At 35.7% G+C, this 16128-nt stretch overlaps 2 protein-coding genes across 5 annotated transcripts in view; one reads left to right on the forward strand and one right to left on the reverse strand.

Annotated features, from left to right (window-relative positions):
- Positions 1–8104: 8104 nt before the first annotated feature.
- LOC140004690 (uncharacterized) lies at positions 8105–9310 on the reverse strand. The gene has a single exon (XM_072044832.1). It carries the CDS (start codon positions 9308–9310, stop codon positions 8105–8107), a length of 1206 nt encoding a protein of 401 aa, XP_071900933.1.
- A 3416-nt stretch (positions 9311–12726) lies between these two features.
- LOC140005296 (serine/threonine-protein kinase ATM-like) overlaps positions 12727–16128 on the forward strand; it is a 47982-nt gene continuing 44580 nt past the window's right edge. For 2 of the 4 annotated variants that reach the window (XM_072046078.1, XM_072046079.1), the window contains exons 1-9: positions 12732–13105; positions 13188–13296; positions 13391–13534; positions 14384–14545; positions 14640–14835; positions 14943–15099; positions 15185–15324; positions 15407–15494; positions 15838–15941. In XM_072046078.1, coding sequence (XP_071902179.1) covers positions 13028–13105; positions 13188–13296; positions 13391–13534; positions 14384–14545; positions 14640–14835; positions 14943–15099; positions 15185–15324; positions 15407–15494; positions 15838–15941 — 1178 coding nt within the window. In that variant the 5' untranslated portion in view covers positions 12732–13027. Of the gene's footprint in view, positions 13106–13187; positions 13297–13390; positions 13535–14383; positions 14546–14639; positions 14836–14942; positions 15100–15184; positions 15325–15406; positions 15495–15837; positions 15942–16128 lie in introns of all 4 variants that reach the window. The other 2 variants (XM_072046081.1, XR_011813088.1) reach the window with 2 other exon arrangements.

The following is a 16128-nucleotide window of genomic DNA, read 5'->3' on the forward strand; positions in this document are numbered from 1 at the left end:
CTAGCACTTGTCACTTGTGTCCAATTGTCACCCAATCCAAGGCTACGTGCTCGAAGAATTTGCAGATTGTGAAAGTATTGAGCTCGTTTGGTTTAAGAGAAGGTGAGTGATATCAGGATAAATTGTTCTTCAATTACTTGTACTAGGATTCTATTATGGATTAATCTTCCAATTAGACAATGTATACAATAGTAGGAGTAGGCATGGCCACGGTCGACGGTTCTGGTTCTTCAAAGAGGTAGAACCAGAACTATATAGTTCTGATTTTGGTTCCTTATGGTTTTGGTTCTGGTTCTGGTTTCCGGTTCCGTATGGTTGTATACAATTTTATTTAATTCCTTATCCTTACCAAATTTAATACGAATATAACAATATATTTAAAATTTCAAATAAAATGTAAAAAAAATAAATACAAAATAAAGATCATATTTCAATTTTATTATTGTTCTACAAAGTAGGAAGTAATAAATAGATAATATAAATTTTATGAAAAGTACATTACATTATTGTCAAGTAAAAAAATACATTACACTATCAAATGGTTGTCATGTGTTGACTTTCTTGAGTTGGACAATCATCAATGTTGAAGATTCCATTTGAAGAAATATTGCAAAAAATATTTTTTTGCTTGCTTGATTTGGAAGATGAGCTACTACCATCAAAACTTGTCATTTGATAGCAAATAAGCAAAAAAAAAAAAAAATTGTAAGTAATAATTTAATACTTACAAATTATAATGATAGATATTAGATGAATAGAAAGAATTAAATAATTAATAAAATATATAGAAAGTCCATAAAATTTAAACTTTCTTAAAACCTATTAAACACAACTAATTTTTTTTGAATTATCTCACTACTTATATTAATTATTTTTAACGGTTCTGGAACCGGCGGTTCTGGTTCTGGTTCTATTTTTTAGAGAACCAGAATCGGAACCTTTAGCTAAGGTTCTACCACGGTTCTGATTCCATGATTTTGGTTCCGGTTCTAGTCTAGTTCCAAATGGTCCGATTCCAATCCGATTCCCGGTTCCAAATGGAACCATGGTCATGCCTAAGTAGAAGTTCACAGTCTAGGATTGATTAATCTTTTTATATTCAGTAGGTAAAGTTATGAATTTCTTATGCCATACATCTACTCTTTTTTTTAATATGTATCCTTATACTATATAAGAATGAGTTTAGGACTTTAGATTTCAACCGCAAGAGTAAGGCTATTTTGGGAATGTGAGAGTGTTTGAAGTGTAATTGGAGCATTGAGTACAAGTCATTACAGCTTTAATTTCACTATAATTACTTATATAACCTTTCAGACATTTAAGATTAGGGGCAGGTTTGGTATGTTACAATGTTTGATGCCAAATTGAGTATCAAATACAACTGAATTAAACTTGTGTTTTGATAGAAGTACATAAAAGTCATTTTAATCATTTATTATACTAACATCAAAGCCTTCCAATTTCGTGAAACCTTTCTCATCCGTTAAGGAATTAATTGGATGTTTGCATAATTAGATTTTAATTACAATTAATTAACTTAATTATTATCTGGACAATTATTATCATATTTATGCCCCCATGTTTAGTCTATACCCTTTTTTCTTTTTCGGTTTCACCCCTTTAGTTTTATTATGACTATTAAATATTTGGTGGAAGACGTAACTTTTCCTTTAAATTGAGGTGAGTTTTTTGGGTTTGTCTTTTTCGATTGTAGTTTTTTTTTTCTGATGATTGGTTTATTCAAGAACTCCATATAGTTTACTTTTTGATACTTCTAATTCCAAAAATAAAACGTACTAATCATGCTACATAGCATTAAGATGTCATTTGCACTCTATTTGCTTTCCATGTTATGATCTCGTTCTTGTATTCTACCATTTATATAGTTCCAAATACAAAAAAATTGCTTTTTATGCTATCTAAAAGAAATTGTAGTGGAACTTGATGAGTTTAAATGCTTTAACTACAGCACCATTTTGATTGCATTGTATTAACTCATTTACTTACAATTGTATGTTGTACAATGATAAATAATGTTTCTTGATTTGGTTGAAGCAACTATTATCCATAGTTCAAACGAGTCAATTAAGTAGAGATGCTACATTAGATACTTATATAAGTAAACATTGAAAAATATTATTAAGTAGTTTCTACCTATAGTTTGCAATTTGAATTTATATGAGGAATTTCTTCTGATTTTAGTTACCATTTTCTACAATTTCAAATTTAGAAAATATTATTTGCACCAATTTTTTATAATCAAGATAGTTTCAATTCAGATGTTTAACAATTATGCAGATTTGAACTTATTTATGAGATTATAAAGAAATGTCCCTAGCAAAAAACACCAAATCTGTATAGTTTCTACAAAACTTTGAAAAAGACCACTTAAGTTTCTTTTCTATCTATCATTTTTGGGCATTATTATATCTGTAAGAAACATGTGATTAAGTCATATTATACCCACCTAATTATATAAATAGTTAGTCAAAAATAAAATTATTTTAGATTAGATTGGACGCAAAGTGATTGATGGATAAATTTGACTTGATAATTCAGGATGAGCTTAAGTCGAGGGAGAAATCAGAAACATTGCTTGAGGGATCTTTCACGAACATATATAGATTCGAGAGATGAAGGGTCCAACTGATACTTTAAAATGTTTTATCATCTTGGATAATTTTTAGAAGAGACTTTTGGATACTTTTCAATTGCACTTCAAACATTCTTACATTTTCAAACTACCCTTATATTTATAGTTGAAATTCAAACATAACCTTTGACTACAGCGGATTCTTATATAGTATAATGATAAGAATGTTTCATTGCACATTAGTTTTATTGACTCACTATGTAACTTATGATTTTTCTATTAAAATCACATGATAAAATCATCATACTTTAGTTCCTATACTACAAAATATTAAACAATAATTATTAATTATCTTGAATCACAAGCATCAAATTTCCGCGTGTCGTGCGGGCTATCCCTCCCTAGTTTTTACGATAAAAAACACTTACACTATCTTACACTTAAGTGGATAGAAACTAATTGCGTTACATGAGGAGTTAGAATGAAAGCCCATCTAAACAACCAGAAGGGTGCAACTGCAATGACACACTATTTAAAATTTTCTAATTACAAGATGTGAGGCATGAAACTTTAACCTACAAGCCAAAAGAGAGATTTTAAATCCCTAGTCATAGCCAACTTGCTTATATTACAAATTGGTTTTTCCCATCCATCTATCATGCAAGTACGAAGAATACCACTTGCCCATTTGAATCTTTGTTCCCATAAAATGGGATTTATTTTGGATAACTATGATATTAATTCCATATACAAAATTGAGCGAAGCAGGAGAAGACATGTGATCATTAATCCAATCTTCTATCGTTGAATGAACCAAATGGAGCTTCAATGAATTGATTCTCAATTCTGGCTCACTGAGAGTAAAATCGCAACTCACAGCATCATTTTTTTTTCTTCTCTCCCGTACCCCAAACTTGGTCGAATATAAGTCGTAAAATATTCATTGGATAAAACCTACTTCATTATGTTTCATTTTTCATTGTCAAATAAGTGCTACCGCTTATTATTCAAATAGGCTCATGCCAGTTGACGATCATGCACTGCATAAGGGATGTAGTTCTATCTGTTGTAGTCTGTGGGTAAAAAATTCAGACTTCTACGTCTTTAATTAAATTTATATAGTGTGTCGTTGTGCACCATTCTAATTTAAAGTTATAATTCTTTCCCCCTAATTCTCTACATATTTGGCTCTTCTTCTAATATGAGTTGGTATAAGAGTTGTGTAAATGTTTCAACCAATTAAGAGAGAGAGAGTAAATAAAACCACAACATTTTTTGAGTATTGCAGGGCCTAACAGCCCATTAGATGGATTGCTATTTTTAGAAATTTTTATAAAAAAAAGTACTATAATAATTTAATATATATGAAATAAAAAGATTATTGAGAAATTTGTTTAAAAAATATATATATAAGTTTTTATGCAAAAAATCACAATTCAAATGAGGTATTCACTCTAAAGCCGCTTATAAAGTCCACGTAGTAGTGCATTAGTCCGCCAGCATATTGGGCCGGATGGACTTTCCCTGAAAAGGTTTGGTACTAGATTTTCTGTTGTGTGTTGTAATTCGTTTATTTAAACTAGTAATTATTGTACTGTGAAGTATGTAAATTATAAAATTCATTGTAATTATAAAACAATAGTTTAATGTAAAAATATGAAATGTTAAAAGAGCGAAAAAAACACAGTAGTTAATACTGCTGGAAATCAATTAACAACTAATATAATTAAGATCACGATGATAAGGCATAAGATAGGTGATTTTTTGTTTTTATTTTAGCTATGAGATAAGAAATTTTCTTAAATGAGGCATCAGATGATCGTAATCAGGACCAGGTTTAAGAATTCTTTTTTCCTAATTATAATGAAGTTACCCTTACAATTAATTGGGGCTACAAATGGAAGTTTAAGAAATAACAATATGTTGTAACACCAGAAAGTAGTATACAATCTTTATTCATTTTGTTCTAAGTGTTAGTGTGAATTTGGTAGCGCTAATTTAGAGATGAAGTTAGTCAATTTAATTCTATTTATCTTTTCTTTGTAGTTACAAAAATATAGAATTATTGTAGATGCAGTTATTTCAAATAATAAATTAGGTGGCAACGGCATGTATTTTCTTTTAATCAAGTATGCTCACAAACAATCTTTAAAATCTCTTTTTTTTTTCTAATAAGGGAAAGATGGAATTTAAAAAACATGAAGAGAGAGGGCCGAAATTGTTTGGATTACAAGATTTTCAAAAAATATTTTAAATTTTGTTTTGCTTACATTATGCACACAATTTTCAATCACTTTTTTATCTCACATGCATTACATCACAAAAAGTACTATAGTAACTATTTCAAATAACCTCCTATCCAAACAATTAATTCTAAAATTTTAACCTTAGCAACTAACTATTGTAATACACGTATATGCAAGAAAAAGAGTGAAATTAGCATGTTGCTATCATGTTTTTTGTGATGGTTTTGTTCCTTTTGGATGGCTGCGCTTGATTATTTCCTCCCCGTGGGATATACACATACTTTTTTTTTCCCGAAACGATATATGGTTGTATTCCTTTTCAAAAGATGTACAAGTACGAACAAAGGCTCGATGAAACTATACAAGCAGTCATTTAACCACTAAGGAAACAAAAGTTCCTCATCAAAAGTAATGCCTAAAGCATAAGAACTAAGCTTGGAGCTTAGATGATAGTTATCATTTTGAACTAGACAAAAGGAGCACATGTGAAACAGAAGTCTAAGTTGAACAATATCCTCCACCACAGTTGCTAATCTGATATCCCGTGTTTGTTTGGATTGAATAAGGTTGAGGAGCTACTGATTCTGAACTTGGAATTGGACCACCCTGTGTTGCATTTCAGCAACTTTACACATTGCCAATTTTAGAGCTAATGCTTCATCCAGCAAAAAAGATCCTGAACTGGTTTCACGCATTGCCCAGCCTGTGTGTGTTCCCTGAGCTCCTCCTATTAGACAGATTCCAATGCCAACCCATGATTCGTGCTTGTCCCTTGTAATTGCAATGCTGAATTGCAGGACACCATGTTGTGAACAAAGCTGTGGATATTGCAGATGTAGAGCTTCTGTTTCGGTCGTACTCATCCTAGTTTCCAGTCTATCTACTTCTCACAATTCTAACCATTCCTTTAATGCCTTCTGAATAGCCGTCCATGGCCTGTATTTCTTGCCATTGAATTCTGCCACATTCCTCCCTTTCCATATTTGCCAGAGTATATGGACCGATAGAGCAATATGTTGCCAACCTTGTGGTCTATGTCTAGCTTCAATGATGGATGTCCACCATCTTCTAAAACAGCCATGTTGTTCCAATATGCCTTCCCATTGGATTGGGGCTAACTTCCATGTCATTTTTGCATCCACACAATTCAGAAATGTATGTTCAATCGTCTCCCTTTCCTCTCCACATCGCATACAAATAGGGTCTCCAGCTTTGATTCTACCATAGATGATATCTCTGACCGGTAAAGCATTGTTTAGACATTTCCAGAGAAATATTTTCTGTTTGTGCTTAATCTTTAAGCTCCACAATTGCTTCCAAATCTTCTTAGACTGATGCGCCCAACTAGTAGTGCTGTCATTCTGATTTATTTTCTGCTTGGTTTTCTTTCTAGCCATCAACACCTTATACCCTGAATTGACGGAGTAATTCCCATCCACACCATGTAACCAAAAATGAGAATCTTCCCTGCCAGCTAGACTGATTGGGATACTCAAAATTCTGTCCGCATCTTTGGTGTTAAAAGTTTGGAAAACCAAATTGCGGTTCCATCTTTTTTGGCAAATCAAATCTGCTACTTTCTGCAGTCCACCATCCGTAGCTCTGCAAGTAGTTACTCTCCCATTTGTTGTGTCCAGAAGCCAGTTATCTTCCCAGATATGTGTATTCTTTCCATTACCAATCCGTCTTCTAGTGCCTTGTTCCATCACGTGTCTCGCGCTCATCAGACTTCTCCATAACCATGAGGCATTATTGGGGATTTTACACCTGAATATTGAAGTTCTGGAGTAGTACTTAGCCCGCATTACTTGGCTAACTAACAGGTTGGGTTGAGAAATCAAACGCCATACCTGTTTACCCAATAGTGTAGTGTTAAAGGCCTCCAAATCCTTGAATCCTAAACCCCCCTTGTCCTTCTCCTGAGTGATCTTTCTCCAGGAACACCAATGAATTTTATTATTTCCATTGATGTCTTCCCACCAAAAGTTTGACATGAGTGAGCTGATTTCCTTGCACAATCTGGATGGCACCTTGAAGCATGACATAGTATAAGTAGGCATAGCTTGAGCCACTGATTTAAGTAATATTTCCTTGCCTGCCGTACTTAGAAACTTGTTCTTCCACTGGAGCACTCTCTGTTGTATGTTCGATTTAACAAAACCAAAAAGCTGTTGTTTTGTTCTCGAAACTACCATTGGTAATCCGAGATACTTGCCTTGACAGACTCTTTGCATATTCCCCATGGTTCGGCAAATCAGGAGCATCAAACCTGGTTGCACGTTCTTGCTGAATAGAACGGAGGACTTTTCCAGGTTAATCACTTAACCAGACGCCAAGCCATAGACATCCAGCACTCTCATTAACTCCTTTGTTTGATCTTGATTTGCTTTGTAAAAAATTAAGGAATCATCCGCGAAGAAAAGGTGAGTTATACTAGGTCCCCTTCTGCTTATATTCATCCCTGACAACATCCTATTAGCCTTAGCCTTCCTAAGCAGATTGGATAAGCCCTCTGAACAAATTAGAAATAGATAAGGGGATAGAGGGTCCCCTTGTCTAATTCCTCTCTTGGGGATGACATACCCTTTAACCTTCCCATTAATATTAAAAGAGAAGGAAACAGAACTTAGGCACTGCATTATCCAATTTATCCATGTACTGTGAAATCCCATCTTATGCATCATTGCTTCCTAAAAGCTCCACTCCACACGGTCGTAGGCTTTAGACATGTCAAACTTAACTGCCATAAACCCCTCCTTGCCATGTCGCATGTTTTTTAGATAATGCAAATATTCATGAGAAACCATAATGTTGTCAAGAATTTGCCTACCAGAAATGAAAGCAGATTGATTTTTGCAAATGCAACAATGCAAGACACTTTTAATCCTATTGGCTAAGATTTTAGCTATGATCTTGTACATGGTAGTACAGAGACTAATGGGTCTAAACTGCTTCAAGGATGTAGGGTTTAGCACTTTGGGAATAAGAGTAATCACTGTATGATTAACACTCTTTAAAAGGTAACCAGTATGGAAAAAAGTTTGGATGGCATTTACCACATCTTGTTTGATGGTAGTCCAGAATTTTTGAAAGAATAAAGGTGACATACCATCAATCCCAGGAGCTTTGTCCGGATTCATAGAGAAAACAACAGATTTAATTTCGTCTTCCAAGACTGGTTTGAGCAAGTTTTCATTCATTTCATCCGTGATAGAGTGTGGTATACCATCCAGTACTTCAGTTAAGTCCCCTCCCTCATTCCCATTCAGAAGATTCCGGTAATAGTCCACATTTCTTTGCACAACTTCTCCTCACCTTCAGTCCATGTACCATTGTCTCGCTGTAATTTGTTCAGCCTATTTCGCCTTCGCCGACCTTGAACCAAGGCATGGAAATATTTTGTATTTTTATCTCCCTCCCTGAGCCATTGGATCCTTGATTTCTGCTGCCAGTATTGTTCTTCCTCGTGGTATGCGTCCTTCAATTGTCTCTTTAGAGATGCCTTAAAACCATTTCTGGTGCTCCCTGTTGACTTTTTCAGCTCACTCAATTGAAATTGAATATTCTCTATCTTCTGCCTAGAGTTTGTTTGGAACCTGTTCTTCCATTTACTGAGAGCTAGACGGCAGTTTTTTATCTTGCTAGTAACTTGATACATTCTAGATCCTTGAGTCTCCTGCTGCCATGCCTCCCTGATCACATCCCCAATGTCTGCTTTTTGTAGCCACGTCTTGTCAAAATAAAATCTTTTACGCCGCCGACTAGAGTTCGGCTTAGTGTCTATGATCAAAATGCTGTGATCAGATGCATAAGAATCTATATGTCTGCACACTATGTTCTCATAAACCTGTGACCAAGAGAGACTACAAAGACCCCTATCTAATCGCTGTTTGATCTCCCCCGTATCTTCCCAATTGTTACACCAAGTCCATGGATGTCCAGTGAATCCAATATCCATAAGTTGATTTCCATTAATGAATTGCTTGAAATCCTGAAAACTTGTTTCCTGTCTGTAAATACCACCCCATTTTTCTTCGTTGGAAATGATATCATTAAAGTCACCAGCTAAGATCCATCTTTCTCCCCACAGAGATTTCCTTCTTTCAATGACTTTCCACTGTTGTTTCCTAATGTGATTGTCGCAACTCGCATAAATGCCAACAAACCACCAATCATAATTATTTTCCAAATCCACCACATGCGCCTCTATGGTGAATGCAGTCTTCAAAACTTGAAGAACCTTAACTTCCTCTTTCCACAATAGGGCCAGCCCGCCTGCCTTGTTCATTGTTTCAACAACAACCATCTCATCAAATCTTAAAATGTTTTTCACCTTTTTCATGTAAATTGTCCTATTTTTAGTCTCACTTAAAAACACCATGCTTGGAGAGAAGAGGTTATTCACCTCCCTTAGCTGGAAAATTGTCAAGGGACTCCCCACTCCTTGACAATTCCACACTTGAACTCTCATTTACCCTTTGGGGCCCAAACAGGCATGGACCCTTCGCCATCAAAAGCATTCTGCTCTAAACCCCCAGAAACATCCCTCTTAGATCTTTTCAAAATCTGAATATCAGGCTCAACATTCTCCATAGTCTCATCCAATTCATTGCTTTTCCTTTTCCCTTGATCTGCCAATACCCCCAAGTTGATACTTATTCCTTTAAGCGTCTGTCTCCTTTTTATGGGTGACCTCAGAGACCTTTGAATCCTTTTGGTCTGCTTGTGAACTACCACTTGCTTCCTATCTGTACTGCCCATATCGACTTGCATGAGTGTTACCTCATTGTTTCCCTCCTCGAGTCCAGGTTGCGAAACCTTCTGGATTCCCTTCTCCTTCTGGATACACCCTATATCCTGTTCCATCCCAACCTTCACTTCTACAAGCTGATTCATTCCCCCTTCGTAAGAAATTTTAGAAGTGCTAGCTTCATCAACTCCCTCCAAAATTGAGGAGGGTGTAATATCTATACGTGCGTCAGGCAAAGGCTCTGCAGGGTTAATTTGTTGGTCCTGTTGCTGAGTTACACTCGCAGGTACCTCATCTAATCCTCTAGAATCATCACTACCCATGTTGACCCCCCTCTCATTATCTACCCAATTCCCATCCTGGTACCTCCAGTGATGTTGTTGGGGGTTATATCTAACACCTATTTGATTGTTCTGCGTATACAGTTTTCCATTTGCATTCCCTGCCCTCATCCAAATACCATATTGGTTATCCTTTTTCCTTTCGTTCTCACCCAATAACAATCCACATGATCTCTCACTGTGTCCGATTCTTCCACAGCTGTAACAAAAATCTGGGCAATGCTCGTACTTAAAGTTCACCCATTTAACTCCTCCTGCCACTTTAATTGTTGTCCCTCGCAGAAGAGGTTGGTCAATGTCCACCAGTGCCGCTATCTTAATATGCCTTCCTTCTTTTCCCCCTGTTTGTGGTATAATGACATCCCTAACCTGATTGAACACAGAGCCAATCTTCTTGCCAATATCCTTTGAAATCCAGTGAACAGGGAGGTTCCATACTTGCACCCAAAGGGGTGCCAAGTTAAAAGCTTTGTCATCCTCCTCAATCCCCTCGTACCACCTGTTAACAACCATGATTTGATTATCCAATATCCAAGGGCCTCCCTTAGCAATACGTTCCCGATCATTTTCCTTAGGCATAAAAAACTGGAACAGATTTGGGCCGAGTTCCGACACTGTCAGATCTTTAGGGTACCCCCAAGCTGTAGTAACGAAATTCTTGACCCCCGTATAATTGGCTACTTTCTCACCCACAATCTTCCCTATCAAACTACTTTGACATTCTGTTATACCTGAAGATAGCTCATCTCTCCCCACTTCTGTTATTTGTAACTCCTTGCTCGAAAGTGTAAAGCTTCTCAAAATGTCAGTAATATCCTCAGCCATGAGACTTAACACAATGTACTGCTGGTATACCTCTCACTCTCACACCAATAATCTCAATGAAAACCCGGTAATTCCCAGAGGAAAACCGAAGAAAATATGCTTTTCTCAAGGTAAATGTCTATCTGGTAGGCAACAGAAAAAGGAAAAACAGAGTACAATGCACCTACTGCTAATGCACCTAAACTACCAGACAAGGCAAGAAGAGACTATGGCAATAAGCTTACCTATCTGCTGTCGTAGCCACTCCATGAATGCTGCTCCTTCATGCTTGGTTTAGTGTATGATTGTTGAGTATGGTTTGACAGATCTGGACCACAGCCTCTGAGCTAAAGAAACTTTGTGAGCACAGTGACTCGTCAGCTCCCACTTACTAATACTAGAATCCGACAATAATTCATGACCGCTTGCTGGATTAGTACTTGGAGATTACCTAAAAGTGAAAAAGTTTGAACCTTTATAAACAATGAAAAGCTTCCACCCAGGGAAGAGATGCTCTCTTTTTAGAGAGAGAAAGGGCCCCTACTAGAGAGAGGATTACTCAAAATCCTTTTTGTGGGATATACACATACTTGCTTGTCATCAATTGATATTTCCTTTTTCTTTCTCTTATTTTTCAATTTTTCCTTTGTGATATAGGAGGATGTGGCCTCCAAACAGGAAAGAAGGAAATTATTCAGCTCAAATTATACAGGCAAGTCCAGAAGGCAGTTCTTGTCCGAGACCAAGAGAAATTTTTATGAATCATGTGCTATTAATTATTGTTGTTATCTTGTCAGGAGACCAGCTCTTGCCAGTTCCTGTCACTTAAGATATTACTAATGGATTCTAAAATGGGATATTCTTTCCATATTACACCTCTAATGAACATCCCAACAAGGTACACTAGTCAGAGAATCTTATTAAACTTCTAATTACTGTTCTAAATTCCTTATTTGACAAGTACAGAACTGTCATAGGCAGTCAAGTAAGGCAGTCCACAAAGAAATCCATGGATGAGGGGCACGGACGCTTGCAACCTGCAACCGTCCCTGGCAGTTTACGGCCATGATTTGATCAAAAAAATTTGTAAGATTCAGATTTCATTTTGTACATTGTTTTTAATAATATGTGTGAAATTCACAAAATTTTGTTCTAAAGTTACGCGTTGTTGAAAGTAAATTACATCATGTGCAAATAGAGTTACGCCGTGTGCAAAATGTACATAACCGTCAGAAAACGGTTGCTTCTGCAACAGTTCTAGCCCCGAGTCCGAAATCCATCGATTATTTTAAAGATGAAATTGAATACCATGGACAATAACTTGACATTATTTTGAGCCTCCAACTTCTTTAATCAAAACATACATCTATATCCATACTTATAAAATACCATGAGCTTAGTAAAAGCAGAATTTTGTCTTACTAGGAAAGGGAGGAGACAAGGAAGGGGAAAGGAGGAGAAAAGAGGCCGGAGAAGAGAGGGAGGGAGGAAAAGGAAGACAAAGTAGAGAGGAAGACAAAGTAGAGACGAGAACAGAGAGGGGTGGTCGAGGTGGTGGGTGATAATGGTGAAAAATACTTCAAAAAAATTTTAAATTTTAAAAATATCCAAAATACATCATCTAAAAGGACTAAAATACCTCTAAGAATATTTCAAAAAAATATATCAAAAAACACGTATCAATCTACAGTAAAAATTTTTTATTACACAGTTACAGTAAACTTTTTAAAAAAATACCTAATCTATATGGAACTAGAGCCACACTTTTTAATTTCATGATCACAATTTTAGAAATAAAAAGAGAAATAATGTAAAGCACAAGGAGAAAAGACTTTCAAAATTTTCATCAAAACATCGAATATTCATTTAAAAAATATTATGGAAATGTTTTCCTACATAGAATAGAATACATTTTTACGAATTACATCAAACCTCGTAAAAAAAAAAAGGATCTTAATAAATTCTCAAGTAAAGTCCACGCCTCTGATCAGTCCAGTCCGCTAATCCAGCGCCAGCCTACCAAAACCCAAAAAAAAAAAAAAAAAAAATCCACTGCGTCATATGATTCTCTGACGTCACCGTTTACAAAAGCCCTTCTTGTTCTCATTTTGCCTTAAACCCTATTTTTTTTATCTATGACGCCTCATTTTCCCGCCAAAATTCCATCTCCATAATCGAACTTCATCGGAATTTTGTAAAAAACCAATCCGATTGAATGATAAGTATTTGATTACTGAGAAGACGAAGAAGAAGACGGCGACGGCGACGAAGAGTTTGGCGTGAAATTTCGAATATGACCGCCAAGGTCACTTCCAGAGATGTTCAAGAGATTGTTTCCAAACTCTCCTCCGATAAAGCTAAAGCCAGAGAAGTAATTGATATTAATTTTTGATTATGATTTCGCAATTTGTTCTAAAAATGAACTAATTTTTTTTTAAATTTTTGTGATATAGGATGGGATAAAGCTGTTGAATACTTGGCTTGAAGGCGAAAGATCGATTGTATTTTGTAAATACATCTCGGAAAAATCTGCATTGCTTAAACCTGATGAACTTCCTCACTGTAAGAAATACTTTTTTCATCAGTATTCATATTTATTCATTTTTTGAAATTTAATGAATAATCGAATGGTTAATTTGATTGATGTTTTGAGCAGCGGAGACGTGGCCTTTTATTATATCGTTGCTTGCACAATGTGTGACGCTGGAGATACAATCAAGCAAAAAGCGTTTGCCGAAATTAGGTTTTGCGAAGACTCTTAGGATTGTAGTTCAACGTGCTGAGGATCGTAAATTTTCCGGTTTGTATTGATATAGCTGCATTTTTCCCGGTTTGTTGTGAAATTGATTGAATTATTGGTATTAGTTGAAAATATGTTAAGATTCTAATATGTGGAACTCTTGGTAAGAACTTCAGATTAGGTTTATTTAGTAATGTAATAGATATATATATTCCCCTTCGTAGTGAGATTGATTGAATCATTGAATTTAATTTTGTTAAGTTGCATGAGCTTGAGGAAATATCCAAGAATTCTGTTTTGGTAGAAAATTGGAATAAACCTTCACATTGTTTCTGGTTAGTATAATCGTAGAAACCTATATACCCTCCGTAATGAATTTGTTTGAGTTATTAAGATTAGTTTGATTAAGATGTGGTAGAGAAATATATTAAGATTCTCATGTGGTAGAACTATGGGAAGAACTTCACATAATTTCCGGTTAGTGAAATGGTGGATAGAAATGTTTCCCTTGATCGTGAATTTGATTAAATTATTGATATAAATTTAGTTAGCTAGTTCGCATCAGCTCAAGGAAATATGTGAAGATTCTAACATGTAGGACTTTAGGAAAAATTCATATTAGTTCTAGTGAGTGTTATGATGGATATAGATATTCCCTTGGTCGTGCATTTAGTTGAATTAATGTGATTAATCTAGATAATTTGCATCAGGTTGTGAAAACATGAGAAGATACTGATATGGTAAAACTCTGGAAAAAGCTTTACGGTTTTCATTTTTCATATCCCAAATATCTTAGAAATGTGAAAAAAAAAACTGAGTTCTGTTGCCATTATATTTCCTATTGATTATGTAAACGATCTAACAGCTGTCTATATTAGAATGATATAGTTGTTGTTGGATTATTTGCAGGCAAGAATTTGCTTCTTGTTCCTGTTGTGAAATTGCTTTTTAATCACATCTGGGATGTCTTAAGAGATGTCCCCAGCTTTCAATCTGAGTATGGGGTCATTCTCCGGCACCTGTTGCAAGTACAACATTATCGATTACATATCAGAAAGCGTGTATACTCTGGTGAGTATGCTTTTCCTACTGTTGTATAGATCTTATATCAGTTATGGTTTGCTGTTATTTTTTCTGAAGTTCCTTTTTTTGATTTTGGTCAAAGGTCTTGTGCTTTTGTATATGGAAAAAGTGGAAACAAGCTTGGATGTGAAAACTAGTAGCTACTCGAATCCTAAAGAGGAGGTCTTTCGTTGCATTTTAACTCTTCACTCTCTTCTTGAAAATCCTCCTGGGGATTTTCCTGCTGATCTTCGAGGGGACATTGTCAAGAGCTTCATTGGAATTTTCTGTCATATCAGGTAATATTTCCTGAGTCTTCTCAGCACAATTCACTTTTTCCTTTTGGTGTGGTGATATGGCTTTAAGCTGGAATTCCATTTGCTAAACTTTTTCTGCTGGATGCAAGGGAGGAGGGGAAAATTTCACGCAAGCTAATTGAATGCCTCAACACATATTTGTTAAAGGATGGTCCAAATTTGGATTCCCAAAACCTTGAAATCCATGATTCTGTTCAGCAATTTGTGTTCCGCTGCTGGTTAACTACACATGATCGAAGCTTAAAGGTGTTTTATGCCTTGCATAGTAACCTTTCGCTAATTCCGCATATCAGAATTGGCCTAAAAGTTTTCTCCTGGCCTTTTTTTGCAGGATGCACTTGTTCTTTATGCAAGGTTGCAACTGAATTTGACCAGGGTTACTGGTGATGGGAATGCTTTGTTAGAACAACTCGAGGAGGTGCTAAGCAAGGAACTGGATCAAATGACTACTTCCAGCAGTAATTTACCCTGGTTAGTTCATGTTTCTTCAATGTACGGGTTGAAAATTTCTTTGGAGTTTTATTGCAAAATTTGTCTATTCCACTGTTTGTAGGAATGATATAACAAGAGATGAAAAATGTGGTATCTTAACATGTTCACAGCAAAGGTTCTTGGAGCTTGCAGCTGTTGTTTTTTGGCGGGTATGTGCTCTGCAATTTTCATGATTCTATAGCAGCATTTATGCTGTGCTTTGTTCCCTTCTTCCTTCATATGCTTATTTCTTTCTTTAGGGTTCTATAGTATTTTTCAATGTCTTTAGAACCAGCTTCTTCAACTTTGAGGCTTTTCTTTATGAGATTTTTTGCTTTTTCCCTGTAAATTATCAACATGTAATTCCTAAGGCACTTTTTGCAACTAAAGTATACATGTTGGTTGCCCTGGCTACTCAACTTCTTGTCTTTTAACCAGATGGAGTTTGCCAAAGTTTAAAGACTGTTGCACTTAAGGTGAATGTTACTCAATATTCTGACTTCCTTTCTTCAGGCATGCGCTAACACATCGAAACCAGCATCAGCTGAAAAACGAGCAAGGAGAGAGCACATGGTGGTACAAGTGAAAGACGGGCTGATGAATGGAAAGTGGTCATGGTGGGTTTCATAGAGTATTTGTAATGGAGGGAGATTTTAAAATTGGGGATCATTTGTTTCTTTAGAGATTGATTTTGGAAGCATTTGTTTTCTGGAAACATCTTTCTTATCGTGTAATACATTTCTTTTGCTTTCCTTTCTTCCTTTTTCATACTATCTTCAGTTTCCCCATTCTTCAAAGTGCACT

This window comes from Coffea arabica, chromosome 4c (genome assembly GCF_036785885.1).
Source record: "Coffea arabica cultivar ET-39 chromosome 4c, Coffea Arabica ET-39 HiFi, whole genome shotgun sequence".
Classification (NCBI taxonomy): Eukaryota; Viridiplantae; Streptophyta; class Magnoliopsida; order Gentianales; family Rubiaceae; genus Coffea; species Coffea arabica.

What these genes read in the sequence shown, in the direction of transcription:
- LOC140004690 (XM_072044832.1), bottom strand. Translation starts at nt 9,310, where the DNA reads ATGAGAGTTCAAGTGTGGAATTGTCAAGGAGTGGGGAGTCCCTTGACA.